The sequence below is a fragment of the Falco peregrinus genome, chromosome 6, assembly GCF_023634155.1.
Source record: "Falco peregrinus isolate bFalPer1 chromosome 6, bFalPer1.pri, whole genome shotgun sequence".
NCBI lineage: Eukaryota > Metazoa > Chordata > Aves > Falconiformes > Falconidae > Falco > Falco peregrinus.
The window spans coordinates 57,800,793-57,820,438 of NC_073726.1; the positions used below are offsets into that span (position 1 = coordinate 57,800,793).

The window sequence follows — 19,646 nt, forward strand, 5'->3', positions numbered from 1 at the left end:
AATCATCACTTCCTTGCTGTGACTGCCAAGGTCCCACATGTTGTGAAAAATGCAGGCAGCTTGTTTAATATCAACTTGTCTGAGCAGTGGTTATGCAGCAGCATCTCTTTCACAGGATTCAAATAATTTTTAATGTGCATTTGCAGTATATTTGTATCACATCCGGGCATTTACTTAGCAATTATTTGAAAACTTATTTACCTTATTTCATCCAAAAGAAAATGGAACAGAGAACAGACTATTTGATAGCCACAACTTTATTCTCTGCATACTGTAAAGCAACAGCTTAACCTGTTGGATAAGACATTCCACTAGCAAGTCAGAGTTGTGTACACAGCGATCCTGAACACAGTGCATTCTCAGGGAAAGAACTTCTGCCACCAAACCAGAAAAACCTCTTCTCTCCAGCCCCTCCCCAATTCAGTTTTACAAAAGGAACCAGTGAGGGATATTCACTGTTATCCAATGAAGTGAATATTAGTATAGCCGAAGGGCCTGACCTGCTCTAACCAGGATGTCTAAAGAGAAGTGTAGGTACCTCAGAGAGCCACTTGAGAATGGGACAAGTTGTTGTTAGAGGTGAAGAAAGAAGAGCTGGACTATCAGAAGAAGCAAAGAAAGTAGCTTCTCACTCTCCCATACCTTCACCACTGGTTTGTTTGTACAAAATCTTACAGGATCCTTTCCCTTCAACTGGTATATCCATAACAGTCCATACCCACAGAAAGTACTGCTGGGATAAGGCAGAAACTGTTTAGAAAGCCAAGGTTGCCTTGCAGCTCAACCTAAGGCCCCCTCAGTTTCCTCCCCTACTTAAAGGACTGATGTGATTACCAATGATCATTTAATTGGGTGTTAATTGGGAGCAGGGTGTTCCTTCTGCCTCTGAAAGATAGGTGAAATGGAGCCTGAAGAGACTATAAGTGCTACCAGATCCAGAAGGAAAGGCGAGGTTTACCTGAATACTGAAGTTTGACTTGTCTGAGGTGCATTTCCACAGAACAAACCTAACTGCAGGAAGTTATCAATACTTAGCCAAATAAGTGACAGGGCAGGGAGGATCCAGTAAGATCTCAATGAACAGTCCAGGATTTTTGCTCCCTCCCCTTCATGGATGTGAAAAATAGGGGAAGAAATCCTATCCTCTTCAAAGGGTTCCTTTTCATACCAGCATTTCAAAAGATCAGTTGCCAATAAATTAAGACAAAACCAAAAATACTGTATGTCCTGGGGCAAGGGAAGATGCACTCCCTCTTGTCCCTGTCATGTCAGAAGAGCAGCTCCCACATGGCCCTCTGGGTCATACTGTGCCTTCACAGGGGCACCGGTGTGACATAGTTGGCAGGGAAGAGACCCAGTTCCCCACGCAGACGTCCTTTCCACCATGATGGATTGGAGCTGTCCAGGACCTCTAAGATGTCTCCGCTGCGGAAACCCAGCTCATCATGCTCCACAGCATCAAAGTCGTACAAGGCACGGACCCATAGTATTCGCTGGAAAGGAGATAGAGACAGGAAGGGAACAATGAGCCAGAACTCTTAAAGGTCATTCTCCTGTTACCCCTTTTATGCCCCAGAACATATGTTCACTAAGAGAGGACAAGAAATGCTGAAATTGAGACCATCTTGCAATTAAAACAGGAAGTGGCCAAGATGCCAGGAAGAGGGACCAATTTACAGGGACACCCAAGGAATTGTGCCTGGGTTTTCAGCAGCCTCAGTATGTTTATGGGTATTCACACCCTGAGGTGAGAAGTCAGGCTGAGAGCAGGTCATCGGGAAACAGTGTTCATGTGGCTCTGTCTCCTCTGCCCTGTAAGATCAATCATGGTAGCCATATTCGAAGCCAGTTACAGGAGCACCTCTAGGGACATGAGCTGCTGGTGGTACAGATTTAGAAATGTGTCCTTGGCCAGCAAAGGACTATGAGGGATACATCAGGAGAGCCAGCACACAGGCGAGTCTAGTGAACATTGTAAAGAATGATATTTACTCTTTCAGGCACTTCTGGGGCATAGGGGAAGGTCTTAAACCTTCTTTGGACTATCCCCATGGTCAGTCCCCTGAACTCAAGGATTTAGGAACTGCTTGGGTGTATCAGTTCATTTTGGGTTTGGAGCTCACTTTAATGAGCACTAAGATTTTTTCTTTGTCATAAGGGGCTTTGCAATCAATCTCCTATTTTGACTGGAAGTTAGATTTTAAAGGACATGGCATGGGCTTCTTTTCTGGGAAATTGTTGGCACCCACACCATGGAGCATGGACAATTTGGGAGGTATATTTTGTGGGCACAGATGGAGAGATTTGTTTGAAGACAGACTCTTTTGCCAAATCTTCCATTCAGGGCCCTGCTTAGACATGACTCCTAGTTATTTGGCTGGACATATAGACCTTCCTATAATTGGATTGTGGCTTCTAGATCACTGATAGGGTGTGGCAGGCAAGGGCCTGTTGTTATTCATTGTCACAGCCCCTGATGGATAAAAGCCATTGTATTTTGAGCTGGATTATAATAAAGATCTGGGGCTTTTGCCAAAAGAAGACATGTCCCTGTTTCCCGGTTTGTTCCAAATTTCCTAATCTAATCTGTCCTTTCTCTCACACTTGAGAAAGGCCTTCTGTCCTTCCCTTCTCTCCTTGGATCTAGGTTCTCTGGTTGTTCAGGGCTAAGCTGTACATTTTCTCAAGGAAGAGAAGTGTGAATTAGGTCACACTCCTAGGAGCTGATGGAGAAATACATTAGAGTTGGCAGTGGAATCACAGGCTGAAGCAGAGAAAGACACCATGCTCTGAGCAGGCATTCACATACTAGGAATTTGCAGAGCAAATTGTTACTTGAAGTCAACTGCCAGGTATGGATCCAGGTAGGGGAGCAGTCTGAGATGTCTGCAGAGACATATCTGGATCACGCCCACACCCAGTGTGTTGAGAGGCTCTGACAGATAAGTGTGACAGGTAGGTGAGTTCCACTTTGGTGGCATAGTAGGTCTGAGAGGATGCACCAGGAACAGACAAGTAGAACTGTGTGATGACAGGTCTTCTCAGGATTGAAGCAAAAAGTAGTGGAAGAGACAGTGTGACTACAAGTGCACTGCAAGACAGAAAGTGCTGTAGCATGGCACAGTATCATGAGGCAACTCTCCGCAGGACCTAAAAAGAGCACTGTACATATAGCTACTGTACTTAGGAAGGCCTGGCTGTGGTGGCAAAGCCAGTCCCATCAGCGGGCATGAAGCTCTTCTAGGAGAGATCATTAGATTTTCAGAAATACCTTCTGCTGACCTGAATCCAAACCCATGGGTGAGCTTGGGCTCATTCACAATGTCCCAGATGCCTGTTTTGTGAAGCTCATGCTAAGTTCCCTCCTACTAAGTCTGTATGTTAATTAAGGTTGGCCTTGAGAGCAGCCCTAGAACTATGGTCATGTAACACCATAGTCTTGCCCTCAGAGTACCCCAGAAGCAGATTCAAGTGTCTGGGACAGAGTCCTGAAAATCAAAAACATCTAAGATACGTCCCAACAGGCTTAATACACTATTCCTCATGTAGCCTCTGTGCAGGTGACATTGCCCAGACTGCTTGGCCATTGCTAAGTCAGGCAGATGGGGCCTTCCAAGTGCATCACCTACCGGTGTCTGCTGGTGCAGTGGGTCTATGTGTCTCCATTGCATAGCTGCTGCACTTCCCTGGCCGTGATCCCTTAGTCCATGCAGCCCATCTTTCCTGTCCAGACTCCCACCATATCTATCCTAGAAAGAAAACAGCAAGACAAAAGTAACGTATGTGCTAATATGTATAAATAAGGAGCTTTAAAAGTCACTGGTGGCCAGGGAGTCAGGGTCCAACCCTCAGGTAAATCATCTTAGATGTGTCCTTCCAATACAACCCCTGGGCTGCCGTCCTGCAAGCAATGCCTGTCATGGAAGAGGTCACCTCAGACTGTTCTGTTTTGGATTTTTCTTCTTAGAAGTTGAAATTTGACTGTTCTCAGCTGTGTTCCACAGCCACTGGGAAAAGTGGTCAGAGAGGGATTTTTTCGGCCTCTGGGACTGTTGGAGAAAACCTAAGGCTGTTCTCACAGGTGAAAAACCATACTTGCTCAGGGGACTTTTGCCAATCTGGAGGTACTATGCCCCAGTCCTGCCCACTCCTCCATCCCATACACTGGTGGAATGGCAGCGATGCTGACGCAGCTGACTGCACAGCTGAGGATTCACTACTTTATTTTTTCTTGGACTGCTCCATTCTGTGAAGGGCAGGGAGCAAGCCTGAGAACCCAGTAGCCCAATTAACCAAAGAAGAAAGGGGCAAAATCAGGTTCAAAGAAAAGAAGCCATATGATCACACATCTGAAGTCATATCAACACAAATCAGCCCAGACAGATGGAGAGAGGAAGGGGGCAACATCTAGGGAGCAAGTTTTCTTTTGTCTGCACAGATGAGAGGTGCTGAGTGTCTTCATCCTTCCAGGCCCTTAGTGCATGCACTAAGCTTTTTTTTTTTTACAATAACAGTGTGACAAAATCTGTTATCATGTTAGCTCAGGTTGCAGCAGTGCTTCAGTGACACAGAGTCTGATAAGTTGTGTTCAACAGAGGGGAGGGAGAACAACAGCTTGTACTTGCTGTTGCTTGCAAACAGTTTTTGTCCTCTCCCTCTTGTTGCTTCCTTTCTTGCACCCACTCTTTGAAAATTTCCCTTGGTTTCACTTGTGCCTTTTGTCAGCCTAAAAGTTTGCTGAGGCCTGAGACTGGAGCACAATTTGCACCTTACCTGTCCCTACCAGAAAGTGAGTGAACTTAATCTGGCTTTGCAGCTGCAAGACTTACTACATGGCTGCTTCACTCCTGTGAGTGTTTCTGCTCTATATCAAGTGTGACTGATGCATAGACTATGCTCCAAAGAGTTCAGGCCCTCAGCTTTGTCAGAAGCTGTATTATTCCTTCAGCAGTACCCTGACAGGCAACACTGCTTGTCTGATGAGAGAGAACAGCTATTTCATGATTGTCCCTGGCCTTGCTATGTGGGAGCTCTCATGCCTTAAGAAACAGCGTTTTGGATTTCTTTACTTCAGTAGGACAAGTCCTTTCCTTGGATGATACTACACTCTCTCTAGCTAGAGACATGAGCCAACCCCAGGAAAACTACTTTCCCCAAATTAATCAGGAAGAACTTTGAAGACAGCACCAGATACTGCTGTTCTCTCCATTCCTGTGGAAGCAAAGGAGTAAGGAAACCTCACACATCAGGGATGCAACATGATGAAAGAGTGCGGAGAGGGCCCAGAATAGGGAGGAGGAGGATTGTTCTAAAGGAAACCAAACTCTACGAGGTTTAACATTGTCATTTCTCATCCCTGTGATGTGTTTTATGGTGCTGAATGTTAGTAGCACAACTCAGAAAGAAGAAACGGGCAGTAAGATTTCCTTTGTCCCACAGACTAGAGACAAGTTCCTGAAACCATATATGTGTGTGCATGCAAGATCTGGGAGTGTTTTTCTGCTGGAAAAAAATCATCTCACTGGATGATACTTTTCTCCTTTCCTAAGCAAAGCGAGAATGTGACACCATTCTTTGTTTTCCAGGTTTTGGGATGGAGCCCCCAAAATTCCCCAGAAGTTCTCCCAGGTTCCCAGTGAAAGAGCCACTGTAAGCTGACTTTTTGCTGGTCTGTCAATCAGTTGCGGATCACAATACTAAATAAAAGCCCACATATTTATTGCACATCGAAAGAGCTCCCCAGGGTGACAAAATCGTTGCTGCTACCCCAATATGAAGACCTAACTGACTGCTTCCTAAAGCAGAGTGACAGATTTTTGACAAAGTGACTGTTCACATGCTACTAAGCAATCAAGGCCAGTGTTTCAGGTGCTTGGGCTTGACATCCCAGCCCCTCATTCCTGGTAGTACCTGTTGCTGCTGCAGTATGGGGATAGGATGCTCTACATTTCTCTTGGATATAGAAAAATTATCCTCTCCAGCTGCTCCACACAGATGGAATCCTTCCCGGCCCATCCGTTCCAGGCTCCCACCATGCCTTTCCTGATGGAAGAAAGATCACAAAAGTGAGGTCAGATTTTTGTGTCCCACACATCTTTGACTGAAGATTAGCAATTGTTGCACACTGATCACTGCCACTGACCTCTACCTTGGAGGCTCTTCCAAAGGAAGGATCCTGCCCCTCTGAACAAAAGGACAAATCAGGAATCCCATATTTTAGATCTTTGTCATAGCCATTCCCCATCTGAAGACTGGGTAGTAATGGGAGGTGCTGGACTGAAAATGTGGCCACTGATGTAAGGACTGGCACAGAAACCAAGCTTTTTTTAGGAAATACTGCCCTTAGACTTCATTTGTCTCTGCGCTGAAATCTGTATATTACTGTCATTTTATCATATGGCTGTAGCATCTCGAAATTTGAATTGTGAACAGAAACCCCACTGTGACAAGTGCTAAACATATCCTGCTGAGACCATCACCATAACAAATGTACAGAGTGTTTGCCAAAGTAAACTTTACTCCTTTCATTTGCCTGTCTGCATCTTGGAGCAAATGCTGTTCTCTTTCCCTTCGTGCTCACAGTCAGCCCAAACAGGTTGGTTTACTGACATACATGCATACAGTCTTCCTTTCTCCTTCCCCAGACAATTCTTCACTGTGATCTCTCTCACAGGTCCCATAGCCTCTATTTTATACCTTACTGGTGCATTTTAAGTGGTCTAGAAGGAGACAATAACACAAGCCCCTTCTTCAGACTGAAAAACATATCATGTCTCTTTTGGAGCCAGTAAGAATGACCCATATGAAACTACCTATATGGGTCATATAAAACTACCTATAAGCCTATAAAACTACCGCTGCAGTCAGCAAATCATATACTTCATGCCTTGCCTTTACCTGCACATCCTGGTAATTTAATACCAGAATCCGTTTCCCAGTAAAGCAGAACTTTGGTTACTGCAGTGACCGGGCATGTTCACTCCCAGTACTGTGTGTGCAATGCATAGCACTCTCCACTATGTCATTTGCTTGTTCCTTTGGCACAAACCCAGGCATTCATTGGACCGAGATTTCCCTGCTTTCTCAAACAGCTACTACATCTTCCCTGAATGCACAGCCTGTTCCCATACCTCCAGGTTTTGCCCTCAGTTCCTCCAAATTCGTTACTGTGTTTGCTTGGTAACAGAAGATGGATGATTCTTCTGAGCAGACAAACTTTCAACTGTAGTAACAGCTGCACTCTGGGTGCATTCAAGGACACTAGGAGACCAGATTCAAATTCTTCTCAGACACAACCTACCAGTCAGCTGAGTACCTGCCCTTATGAAAGCTAGGCATTTCAATAAGGTAAGTTCTGCTCTCCTTGGATGTGTAAGGCATCTTAGAACTTCAGCTCTGGGGCCTTAGCACAGCTTTAGCAAAGCACCTCTGTGCAGATTTGCAGCACTGCCTATTGCTATCCAAAACAGAACTAGAAAATTCTGCTCAATTATAAAACCGTACGTACTGCTGAATCCATGAAAAATCTGTGTCGCAAGGCCCATCAGTGCAGTGATATGACAGGGTGTCTGAGGACACAGTCTCTCCCCGCATGCCCCCTCCCCAAGACATTCTCATAGGCTGAATTCCTTCCTGAGAAACTTCTAAGGACAGTTTGTGTTTACCTTCTCTTCTCGGCTGTTGTCCCTCAGGAAGATCTGCTTCTGCCTGGAGATGGAAGTTGTCCTGTAGTAGTCCACCAGCTTGTTTAGCGAGTGGAATTTCTCTGTCCACAAGTAATAGTTACCCTTTGAATCCCTCATCACTTTGAAGTGTTGCACATCATCTTCATGTCTGGATCCAATTGAAAAAGTAAGGGATCATCAACCAGATTACATTTTTGTCTTTTTTGAAAAAGTCTTTTCCAGAAAGGTACCAAAACTTCTTGCTTGGCCAAAACTAGACTTCTGGAAAGTAAAGCAATGGCAATCCTTGTGTGTACTGGACCTAGCTGTGGCTCTGCATTTCAAAAGACTTATCAACATACAAACATGGAGCACCGCAGGTCTGCCCAGTCACAAAGCACTATGGGAACAAAGCATAGGGTTTTAAAGCCTCTCCTTTGAAATAAAGGCCAGAGGAGCTTTCAGGGCCACAAATAGCTAATAGCTTTATTCTGTACTTTATACGGGAGACAAAGGTGCAGTTGTAGTCTATCCACTAGCCTCTGCATGTTCCTGTTAACATCCAGTCTGCATTGCCTATAAGAGATATATTATACCTTTTCACACCACGGGCATCACCACTATAAGCAGACATAGTTACACAAAGTCATACACTGAGTTTTATAATTGTATACTTTCTAGTGTAATATCACTACTACGGGTCATTCTCCTTACCCAAGAGAAAAAAAAAGAAAAGAAAAAAAGGAATTATTGGTTGCTGTTACAAGCCAAATTAACTGTCTCAACTTTCTGCTCCTGCTTCCCACTTGCAACTCCCCTCCTCTTACCTCTTATCTGATTTGGTCAATTCCTTTTTGCACTAGATGTGATCTGGTTTTGGTACCTACCTCCTTGCTCTGTGTAACTCCAGAACTCACAACACTCATCTCAGAGGCTACATCTGCACAAATAAACTAAACAGGGACCAGGCAAGGACTGAGTGCTATCCTGGAGTGCTACAGTCACACGCGCTGTTGAAGTATTAGCATGGTTTTGGTCTAAACCAAAAAGCTCTCTCCTAGACAGTGCTGGGCCATGGTTAGGCAGACAGAGTGGACCAAGAACTGTTCGCGGTGAGCTGCTTGAATACAGCTTTTCTGTTCCGTGAGGTGAAGATGGTTTAGCCATGTGGATCTGCGCTTTGCCACATTGCTTGACCTCAGGGCCAGAGAAAGATCCTGATTGTACTTAGTTTACTGCTATAGATGTAAACAAAATGTTTTCCTGCATTCTTCCCAGATACTTTTTGAGCTCCCTGAATCAGAAAGTGCACGCTGCTTGGAAAAGACATTGTTAACCACTACTCCAATTTAAAACTGGTTATCAATTGTTTGTCTGAAAACTGGGAAACCAGCCATCATCTAAGAGCTCTGCTTTGAAGCAAACACTCTGAGAAGGGCTGGACTACAATAAATTGCTGAAATGCAGCTGGGCTGCAAGCAACTAAAAGCTGTTCCTGTTCAATGGCTGTTTCATGACCTGTGGGAAATAAGTTCGCAATGTAATAATCATCTCTTAATGGCAGTAGTGGAGTTCTTTGATTCAGCAACCAGAACTGTCAGGGAATTAAAACAAATGTGTGTTTTGCACTATGGGAAATGTCCCATGTAGCACTCTGCTTTGCTGCAGCTCTTTCAGAGAAGCAGGTCACCAGAAGATGCAGCTTTGGAATGGGCATTCACTTTGTCACTTGAAAAGAGGCAGGAAGATTTGGGAATCAGATGCCTAATTTGTTCTCATTCACAACACAGCAGCACTGCCAGTGACTGGCAGCATGCAAACTTCCCAAGAGGTTATGCCACATTAGGAATCCTGTCAAGAGGAGGCTAGGGACACCACTGAAAAGGAAAAGCAGCAGGAAAATGCTGTGAGAAGCAGATACCTGACAGAGATGGAGAAGTCACCGTGAGAGTTCTGACTGGCTCTGACAATGAAGGAGCCAACTCCTTTGCTCATGAGGATGTTCTCTGCTTCATGGCGGGATATCCTCTCATCAAACCAGCTGTCAGGTGGGAAAAATCATGGAGACATGAACAAGGCATGTGAATTAAGGTGAGGAACAAAAAAGTTGAGGGAAGGGAGAAGGTGAATAAGTGGTGTGGAGGAAAGACAAAACAAAAGGATCAGAGGAGCACAGATGACTACTCCCAGTGGCCATGTACATGCTAAGGTACAGGGTTTTGACGCATGCAGACCATTTTCTTTGAGCAGTAAAAGCACGTAAATGCAAAGAGAAGAACGTAAGCTTTGGCCTGCTAAGAAACAACACTCAGCTGAAACTGTAATAACAGGCACAGTACAGTAAGGTGTTATTCAAAGAAATTTTAAATTACAAACTTGTATGTATACACTCATGCATAATTCAGACATATACATCAGATTGCTTTTGGTAAACTGATTGAAAATTACTGGACTGTGATGGATATATTGCAAGGGACACACATAAATTTTAAGCAGAAATAAGCCATGAAAGTTTTAGTACTAATAAATTGGTTTCTGCAAGAGTTACAATACCACAAAACCACAGAAACACAGAATACATAAGCAAATTTATGTAAATTTAGCCAGGCATAACAAATGATAGTGTAAGGCACTGGACTAATAATAAGAAAGTCACCATAAATAGTAAAATAATACCGTGTCAGTAGGAATTTCTCAGTAGAGAAAAAAATCATTATGTACATTTATATATGTCTACTCCACAGCTAATAAGATCTACAATCTGAAGTCTTCTGCTTTTACATAATGTTGATTGCCTGTATTCCATTAAAATTAAGGACTGATAGTTCCATAACCTCTGTCATTTCCACTTCTAAATTTTGTTATACTTCTCCTTACTATCATCACAGTTTACCTATGTATCATTAGCAAAGGGAAATCAGACTTTAATCAACATTCATAACCAGCCTCAATGACTACTTGATAAGACAAAAATGGCAAAAACCCGCCCATCAAAAGTAGGAGACGACTTTCTTCCCTACATCTGGTTCTAGTGTCTAGCCTGAACTGGTTCAAAATGCAGACCTGCTACTCTAAGAGCTAAAAGCATCATAAAAGCAAAATATTTCTTCACAGCTCTTGCACAAAAAGCATCATGAGAAAAAAGTGTGTGAAAAAAGAAACTGCTAGTGTCCCTGTGTGATGCCACAGCCTTGTGAAAGAGCAAACAAGACCAACTGGGACATCTTAGTGCCCTGAAGCGCAGAAGTACAAGCCCATAAGTTGCACTGCAAACTAATAACACCCTTCAGCTCAGCCAAGCAGTCTGGCTTACGTCCAAAAAGGCCGGTAAGTGCCACCTCCAAAGGGGATAGTGGCACTTATTTGTATACTCAAAATCCCTGTACCCTCCCAGTTTGCCTGCTCAGGGCACCAGTGCATGCACGCGTGTGTCTGCACGAGTGTGGGAGCATGTCTGGTCTATCATCTCTGTCAATCCATGAGTAACACCAGCTGTCAGGTTTCACGTAGCAGTGCACTGACCTCTACTGTATCGAAAGAAACTCACACACACTTTGCAGGGAGGAGAGGGAAATGTGGATGGCAGGGTGGGGAAAAGGGAGTTAATATCGCTAAGAGTCAAGGGGGAGGGAATTACATTTTCAAAAATATCTCTTGCTCTTCCTTTTGTGCTCAGCCTCTGCTGCCAAGACTTCACAACATGACTATTCTCCTTCTGGCCGAGAAGACCTAAGTGCAGTTCCTACCACAACCCAGTGACCTCCCTCTGAGTAACAGTAACAAAGGCATCAGTCACTTGGGAGTGTGAGAGAGCGCCGAGATCCTTTCAGCTCTGAAAGAGCAGGGAATGCTTTAGGGTAGAAATAAGATGCACTGGCAGAACTATGTATGGCATTATGGCAGTCCTTGCCAGTTTAAACTGCAGTATGTAATAACCAGTGCTTCCTCTGTCATGTCTTCCCTTGTGTATGCATGCACACATGTTCTTGGCAGCACTCTGTGAAAATGTGCAATGGTGGTGCACACAGTTTCCGTGGCACTTACGGGGGAACATGAAAATCAATGAAGTTCTTTGGAACGTAGCCCTCTTGACTTCTGAGCTCAGCCTTGTACCACTCTTCCTGGGAGCTCAAAACCTGCAATGGAGAGATGGGTGGAATAAACATGTCTCCTGAGAAAGGCGTATGTATCTAAGATTCTGGCAGAAACCTAGCATTTCTTGTAAGAATAGAAAAGAACTCCACATATGCTTTACTTCCCAGCCACCGTGCAGCAAGGTTACTGGCTGATGACCACTTCAGAGCAAACAAAGCAATAAAGAAGGCCAAGCAGAATTAGAGGGATTGCTTGTTAACTTTATCCCTTCATCTGAATGCCTGTCCAGGTGGCTGGGGATGCTGTTTGCATGTCTCTGATGTCTGTGAAATGGAGAAATTCAGCTCCGAAAGACTTAATAGGAGTTTAAGGAGCTCTCTCTGCTGCTTTTGATAGTTGGTATCGGAGCATCTCTGTTTTGCAAGGGAGGAAAAAACCTCTGAAAACTCCTTTGACGTGTATGGGCATAAAGGGATATACAGCTATATCTGTGTGTGTGTGTGTGTCATGACTGCACAGATGTTACTGTGTGCTCTCTCATATGTCATTTTGCAAGAGGTTAATTAGTGGGTTAACTCTTCAGCTACCCTGGACATTGCCAAGGTAGATAAAGGGAGGAGGCAAAAAACATTTTAAAGCCACTATTACACTTAAGAGATCGTAGGATAGCAGGAAGCCAGTCCACAGTGCACACTGGAACAGCTTCAAGTGTACCCACATTGAAGTCGAGTGTAATGGTCCTGGGGGACTGCACTGCTGACCAGGGACTGCCCATATTCACTGCTCCCTGGCTGATGGCCCCTGATACAGCCCTCAGCTAGAGGAGAGAGGACGGGAATGCAACCACATTGTGATTTTACTGCAGATGTTGTGGTCTTTGGTGTTCTGTTTGACATTCCAACTCCTGGGACAGAATTCCACTTTATGAAATAGAACATGTTTCTATTCTCTCTGGTTTTGGAGAGGAGCCTGAAAGCATGAGCCGTGACAGTTTTAAAAGGAGAAAGCAAGTGGAAAAGGCTTAATTTAAAATCCATTGTTAACAATAATAATGCATATTTTGTAAGCCAATCCCATGTTTTGGGAGCCCAATGCACATTCTTACTACTTGGTGTTGGCAACAGGATGTTACTGTCTCTGGGGCCAATTCCCCATTGCCTTGCCTGCCACGTAGGCCTTTTTTATGCATTTGGATACAGAAAGGTTGGGAAACAGAAAGCTGTGGAATTTCCTGCTTGTATAGTCACTGCTTCTACCATCCCCAGATACTGGATTAAGGCTCTTTTTTGCTGCTGTGGCCGACCAAAGGGGATGATAGCTACTCCCTCCCTGGTCATGCTCAGGCCCTGCTCTGTTGGCAGTGAAGTTTCCAGAAAGACCCACCTGCTGGTTCTTGGTGCAGGGCTGGCAGGTTTCTCTCAGTATGTCATCCTCTTAGAGAAGGATGTGGGGGGGCTGAGAGGGTGGATTTCCTCCTGTCATTGCTGGTTGAGGGCCTCATGCTTCCTGTTTTCTAATCTCTACATCAATACTGTTCATCTTATCTCCTTCATAAATCAGAAAAGACAGCCAGCAAGCAGCTTGTGCAGGCAGCAGGAGGGGGCTTATGACAGGGTATGAATGTATGTGTGCGTATGCCAGAAGAAAGGTGTTACTCAGGCTAATTTGCTGTTACTATGGCTTGGGCAGCTAAGGTGTTGTTTTGTTTACCTCAAGGATGTTAAAGCAAGAGGTAGTCTGACTTTTCTGGTAGTGAAGTCTCTGTGACAACTAATAATAATACTGATATTTAGTGTTACTTGACACTTTTCATCAGTAGCTTCCCACATACTTTGAAAGGAAGCTCTAGCTTATAATGATTTTACAGGAAGGGAAACTGAGGAACAGAAGGAAAACTGATCTAGTCAACACCATCACCCCAGCCAGGGACTTGATGAAAGTCTCTGAGGAAGAAGGTATCAGGTAAAAATCATGGGACAGTAGGGACATGGGGACTACTTTTGATCTAAGGAAGAATTAGAAATGAGAGTGTTCATTTATGCTGAAGAAAGGCAGTGATTTCTCCAGAACCTGCTCATAGCTCTTTGGGAAAAACTGGTATTTGATCTTAACGAGTTCTGGATGCCATCAGCTTTGTCTAAGCTTCAAAAATTAAAAGGCCAATAAAATAAGAAATGGTGGTGATGGAAGAGGCAAGGCTGAGACCCAGTATCTTATTAATTGGAATAGCTGGGACCATACAGGGAGGTAGGGTTGGGTTAACAAGAACTGTTCTACCATAACACATGCAAAAACTTTAAAGAGACTCTTAAATACTCTGTATTGTATATGATCAACCCTACTTCTGTCATTCCCTCACTGCTAAATTCCTGCAAGGATGTATATATTGTTAGCCCAAGACCTCTTAAACTCTTCCATTTATGTGTGTAACAGACTGTCTCATGGATTTTCTATTTGCAATTGCCTAAAACCCCTGCAGCAACTAACAGTAACTACTTACAGTGAAAAGTTAGATAAAAGTTCTATAATGCATAACAACTATCTTTTAAACAGTTTAAGAGCTGGAAATAAGGAAGCCATCCTGCCTGCCTTTAGACATAATTATCTTAAACATAGTCACCCTAGACTACCTATATAGTCAATGGAAACAGACAGGACCCTCAAAATCTGTCCACTGAAGAACTGGATATCTGTTCCAGCAAAGGTACTTATCCTTCCCTGCCGACTACTGGAGGACTGCAGGGCAACTAATTCCATAGTTTATGGGTATAAAATCAAGTGAAGTGGACACAGACTCAAGCAACGTGGGTATTGTTCATTGACCTATAGCAAGCCCTATGGGAGATGAGTATCCTGCAATTTTATCCCAATCTATAGGCATCTGTCTTCATCTGTTTTGCCAAGGCAAATGGGAGCATAGAATGGCAGCATTCTCGGAAATGCTGTTTAGTCAAGCCTGAAGCTGCACTTACCTTCAGCATATCGCCAGCCTGGAAGCTCAATTCATCCTCTCCAGAGGCACTGAAATCAAACTTGGCGATGGCTTCCATACCTTGTCTTGGTGGCAGAGCAAAGCTGGAAGAAGTATATGCTTGTCAACATCTATGAGCTGCTGGGACTGCTGAGTCTAGCCTCTAGAAAGCTTATAGGCAATGCTGTGATTTATACATGGATGAGCACACACCAGCCATTGGTAGACATTAGTTATTAGACGTGGAAAGACATTAGCAAGTAGAGGAGACGCCTTGGCCAAGAGGCTATAATTAGCTTAAGTCAGTAGTTCAAACAACTTGTTCTGTATGCTTATTCCAACAGATCTCTTTCTCTGCAGCAGTCTCACCAAGAAGTTTGAACACATCACCCAAATAAGCTGGTATCAGGGGAAACCTTCTGCATAGACCAATCAATACGCTGCCACAGTTTCCAATAAAGCAAGTGATTCTGTCATGCAATAGAAGAATGCATTTTTCCTCTGCAGTGACTTACTCTTTATCTCAAGGGTGAGACAAAATGTAGACAAAATGAACGCCCTGCAATAAATACATTTTTTTCCTTGGACGGGGCCACAATAACGGAGGTTGAAAGAGGTTTTTCTCTGTGACAGCTTAGCATGGGTGACCACAAATAGCAGCTAGGAAAAACTGTTTGCAGAAAGGCTGTATCCCCTATTTTGGAGCAAGCAGAGAGTGAAACTGTAGCACTGACAAGTAGCACGCCCTTACTCTACCTCGGTGTTGGTAACCTAGGAGCCTGAAATGTACCAGACAACCTGCAAACCAAAGCCTGCTTTTCATCAGCAGAGCAGATGTGACAGGGGAAGTAGCAACATGAACTTTGCTTCTTCACCACTTCCTGCTCGTGTAACTCAGATGTACCCCAGCAGGACCACTTCTATAATCAAGAGTTACTCCTTTCCCATGGCTGGCTCTTGGGCTCTGCAGCTCAGCTGTGAGACTGCCAGTGACAAGACAAGAAATAGCTAGGCAGTGCCACATTAAGCAAGTGAACTGCTGGTAGATGCTCTTGCAGCCTAACTTGTGAAGACCATCAGACAGCTCCAATATAGAAGTAATTTTTATGGTTACTAAGCTAGGTTCATCTGGGAACAATGACCCTGAAGCCTCTTGCAAAACCAGCCATATTTTATGACTTGAGAAGAAGTGCCAACTTGCCTGACCCAAAACATTCTTAACCAGAAAGTCCTAGAAAGAAACCATATGAAGAACCCTACTTAGAGGGCTATTTCTTGTCTCCTGTTAGAACTGAACCAAGATCCCCAATATATAAAGTACTGATACTGAGCAACCTCCAAAATTATGCCACTTCAAAATCAACAGGGTGCTGTAGCCCCTCGTTCTCTGCAATACCTGCTGTAAGCTTCCCCCTTTGACACACAGCCCAGGGATTTAACCACCTGTGTACCAAGGATCCAGAGCCCATCACTGATACGGTGCAATTTGACTCAAACTGCTGAGAATAAGCTGGGAGAAAGTCTGCAGGGCAAAAATTATAGACTGTTGGGCTGTTATATATTATATATGTATATATAATAATATATAGGGCTGTTAAGACAGCACCAGCAGTAGCCCTGGGATTCAAGAAGAAAAAACACCAGCATGGAAAGATATAAAGTTTCAGAGGAAAAACAAAACCAAAGGAGGTTTAGTTCAGATAGTCAGTCTGGCTGAGGACCAGTCACAAATCATTGGGGTCACCTGAGCTGAGTTGTCAGTGCTATCAGTTCTGGCCCAGCTGGTGGCAGATGGCAACCATGGAGGCTGACTCTTCTGTCCTGATTGATGCTTGCCTCACCAGCAAAAACTCTTCAGGTGCCTTTATACAGGCAACGAGTATGCTAATGCTTAGCCTAATATTTCACTAAATCCTAGCTAGCTTCTGTGTGTGTTAGCTGTAAGAAGCATGTATTTATTGGCTAAGTTGTCTATTTCCTGCTTGCAGAATCCCTTTGCACTTGACTAAAGATGTCCAGGTAAAGTGATCCACAAGAGGGGCTGTAACATCACTGGAGATTAATTCTGAGATATGTTAAATCTCACTTTTAACTATAAAAAGATCTTCACATGCTTTTGGATCTGTTAGCACCCTCTTTTTCACTGCTTATAGGTGAATTTGTATTCACGCGACTGATTGAACTATGTGGCCCCAAGGCAATTTTTTTGTCAGTCCACAGACAGATCTGCTCATTTAGTATTAACCCATCCTATAGCAATTAGGATTGTTTCGGTGCTGGGGCCCCCCATGTAGGTTGGAGTGCTGTCATGGTTTAACCCCAGCCAGCAATAAATACCATGCAGCTGCTTGCTTACTCCACACCCCTACCTTGCCCTGGTGGGATGGAGAAGAGAACTGGAAAAAGGTAAAACCGTGGGTTGAGATGAGAAGAGTTTAATAATTGAAAGAAAGTAAAAATAACCAACAATAATAATAACAACAAAACCAATAATTGTAATGAAGAGGAGAGAGGAATAAAACCCAAGGGAAAAAAAAACCCCAAGTGATGCACAATACAATTGCTCACCACCGGCTGACTAATGCCCAGCCAGTCCCTGAGCAGCTATCGGTGACTCCCAACCAATTCCCCCCAGTCTATATACCAAGCATGATGTTCTGTGGTATGGAATATCCCTTTGGCTAGTTCGGGTCAGCTGTCGTGGCTCTGCTTCCTCCTGTCTTCTTGTGCTCCTGCTCACTGGCAGAACATGGGAAACTTGGAAAGTCCTTGACTTAAAGTAAGCACTGCATAGCAACAACTAAAACATCAGGGTGTTGTCAACATTATTCTCATACTAAATTCAAAACAGTGCTGTATCAGCTACTAAGAAGAAAATTAACTCTATCCCAGCTGAAACCAGGACAAGTACATAGGTCAGTTATGGTCTGCTATATGCCTGCTATTCTAGCTCATTGCCTTAGGGTTTTGTCAATATACATCAATAGTGGAGTATAATCCCTATGTTTTACCAATGTATTTTCAGTCTTCAGCTTTCCAGCTATTCCAACATTTTCATCCATTTTTCTCACTGTCGACTTACTGATGCTCTAATTCTTACTTTGGATACTATTTACAGATTTGCAAATATAGCTTAGGTTCATCCTCTGATTGCCCCACTCTTATTCCAGCATTGATGTAACTCTGCAGGTGCAACTCAGGCCTAATCTGAGAACTTTCCTCTGTTCTTGCACTGACATTTTTGGAGCTTCAGTCTACAACCTCCCACAGCCAGCATGCTAACAGAGCATGCATGTATTAAATCAAGGGAATTAACCATTGTGGGAACTAGTTAAACAATGATACTCTTTCATGGAAGAGAACTGAAGAAAAAGGCTAAAGGAGAATTACTTTAATAAGGGATGTTTTTCGGTGTTTTATCTTGCAGCAGTGGGCTGCTGCAGAGAGACCAGAGCCAACAAGGCAGATGATTTGTGGAACTCCTAAGTGTAGACCATTAATCCCAGCTTGAGAGAAAAAAAAAAAGCCCTCACACTTAAAAACAATAAACTGTTTAAATACAAATCCTGTCTTTGATTTTTGACCCTTAGTCACAGAAGAGACAGTGGGGGTTCTCTCTGCAGGGGGCAAAAGGGGAGAGAGCCTTTAATTTTTCAGTATCTCAAATGTTAAAAGATGTTATTGGAGATGTGACCCCCTCAGAAGGAGAAGGGTTTCTGAAACAGTTAAAATCTTCTCTCTCACCTCCATTTCAATTTCAGCAATCCCAACCTTAGGGAGAGACCAGGAGACAGATACTTCTTCAAACAATCTAACACATGGATTAAATGTGCTTTTCATTGCCAGTGGCTGGATTTAGAAGCGACTCAAATACCATACACAGTGTTGGCTGTGTTGATAAATCAGCAATGCAGTAATACTGTGGCCTTAAGCTCTTCCCCCACCAACTACTAAAGCAACACTAGCCAATAATCCTGTCTTTGAACTCCAGCCTACCACTTCTCGTCACCTGAACTTCAAACCAGTTTGTTTTTGTGATCCTGTTCCTCCTTCCATCTGTAACTTGAGAATTCTCACTCCACATGGGTCAGTGCTGGGCCCTCATGAAAACTCCCCTGCCAGGGGCCCATTCCTCCCCTCTCTGCATGTGCCTGACTTCAAGCACTACCCTGTGACACAGAGAGACAGGTATTTTTACATTATTGTCATAACTTACATTTCTCAAGCCCCTTTTGTCCCAAAGGACAGCACTGCAGTTCACAGAGAGACAGATTCTGCTTATAACTAACTGGTACAACTCCTTTAAGCTTTCGAGTAACCAAGGACAGTTTTAGACTGCATAAAGTTCTGTGTGAAAATCACTTTTGTACAGAGTTTAGCATGAAGTCTATGCAATGTTCAAAAGAAGATTTTTCAGTTTGGAGCATGAGTTGACCAGTACTCCCCATTTTGTGCTGGCTTTCTACATGGAGGTGAATTTTCTCTGTGATTCCCTATTGTAGCGAAGCAGATCCAAGGGGCATCAGGCTACTGCAATTCTGTGGGACCAGTGCAGCAGAAGATTGATAAAAGGAAAAATGAAAAGCAGTGTGGCTTTGAGAGCATTAGGGAGGTATTTTAGTTTGGCAGAATGCTATTCTCTGAGCAAGAACATCAGCATTTCTCTGTTGATGAAAAGTGCCAAGGCCTAAATCATGTCAGCACGCAACATATTCTGACAGCAGCATCCCAAAGATTTCAACACCCTACATCAAGCTGGGTCAAAATTCAGTAATAACAATGCCAGGGAAGGTCACCACCTATGAAGAGTTTACCACTTAGGGACTGCCTGGGCTCAGCCCAGCTCAATCTCACATATTAACATATCAACATCACAGACAGAGGGCACAGTTGCAAAAATGTGCCCACTTAAAGGA

The 19,646-nt window shown here is 43.7% G+C and overlaps 1 protein-coding gene across 6 annotated transcripts in view; it reads right to left on the bottom strand.

Moving 5' to 3' along the window:
• Positions 1-239: 239 nt before the first annotated feature.
• Positions 240-19,646, bottom strand: part of GRAP2 (GRB2 related adaptor protein 2) — a 119,128-nt gene continuing 99,721 nt past the window's right edge. For all 6 annotated transcript variants that reach the window (XM_055808333.1, XM_055808334.1, XM_055808338.1 and 3 more), the window contains 7 exons: positions 14,732-14,834; positions 11,709-11,800; positions 9,586-9,705; positions 7,665-7,833; positions 5,911-6,042; positions 3,630-3,749; positions 240-1,493 (listed from right to left, as the gene is read on the bottom strand). In XM_055808333.1, the coding sequence (XP_055664308.1) occupies positions 1,314-1,493; positions 3,630-3,749; positions 5,911-6,042; positions 7,665-7,833; positions 9,586-9,705; positions 11,709-11,800; positions 14,732-14,834 (916 nt within the window). In that variant the 3' untranslated portion in view covers positions 240-1,313. The remainder of the gene's footprint in view (positions 1,494-3,629; positions 3,750-5,910; positions 6,043-7,664; positions 7,834-9,585; positions 9,706-11,708; positions 11,801-14,731; positions 14,835-19,646) is intronic.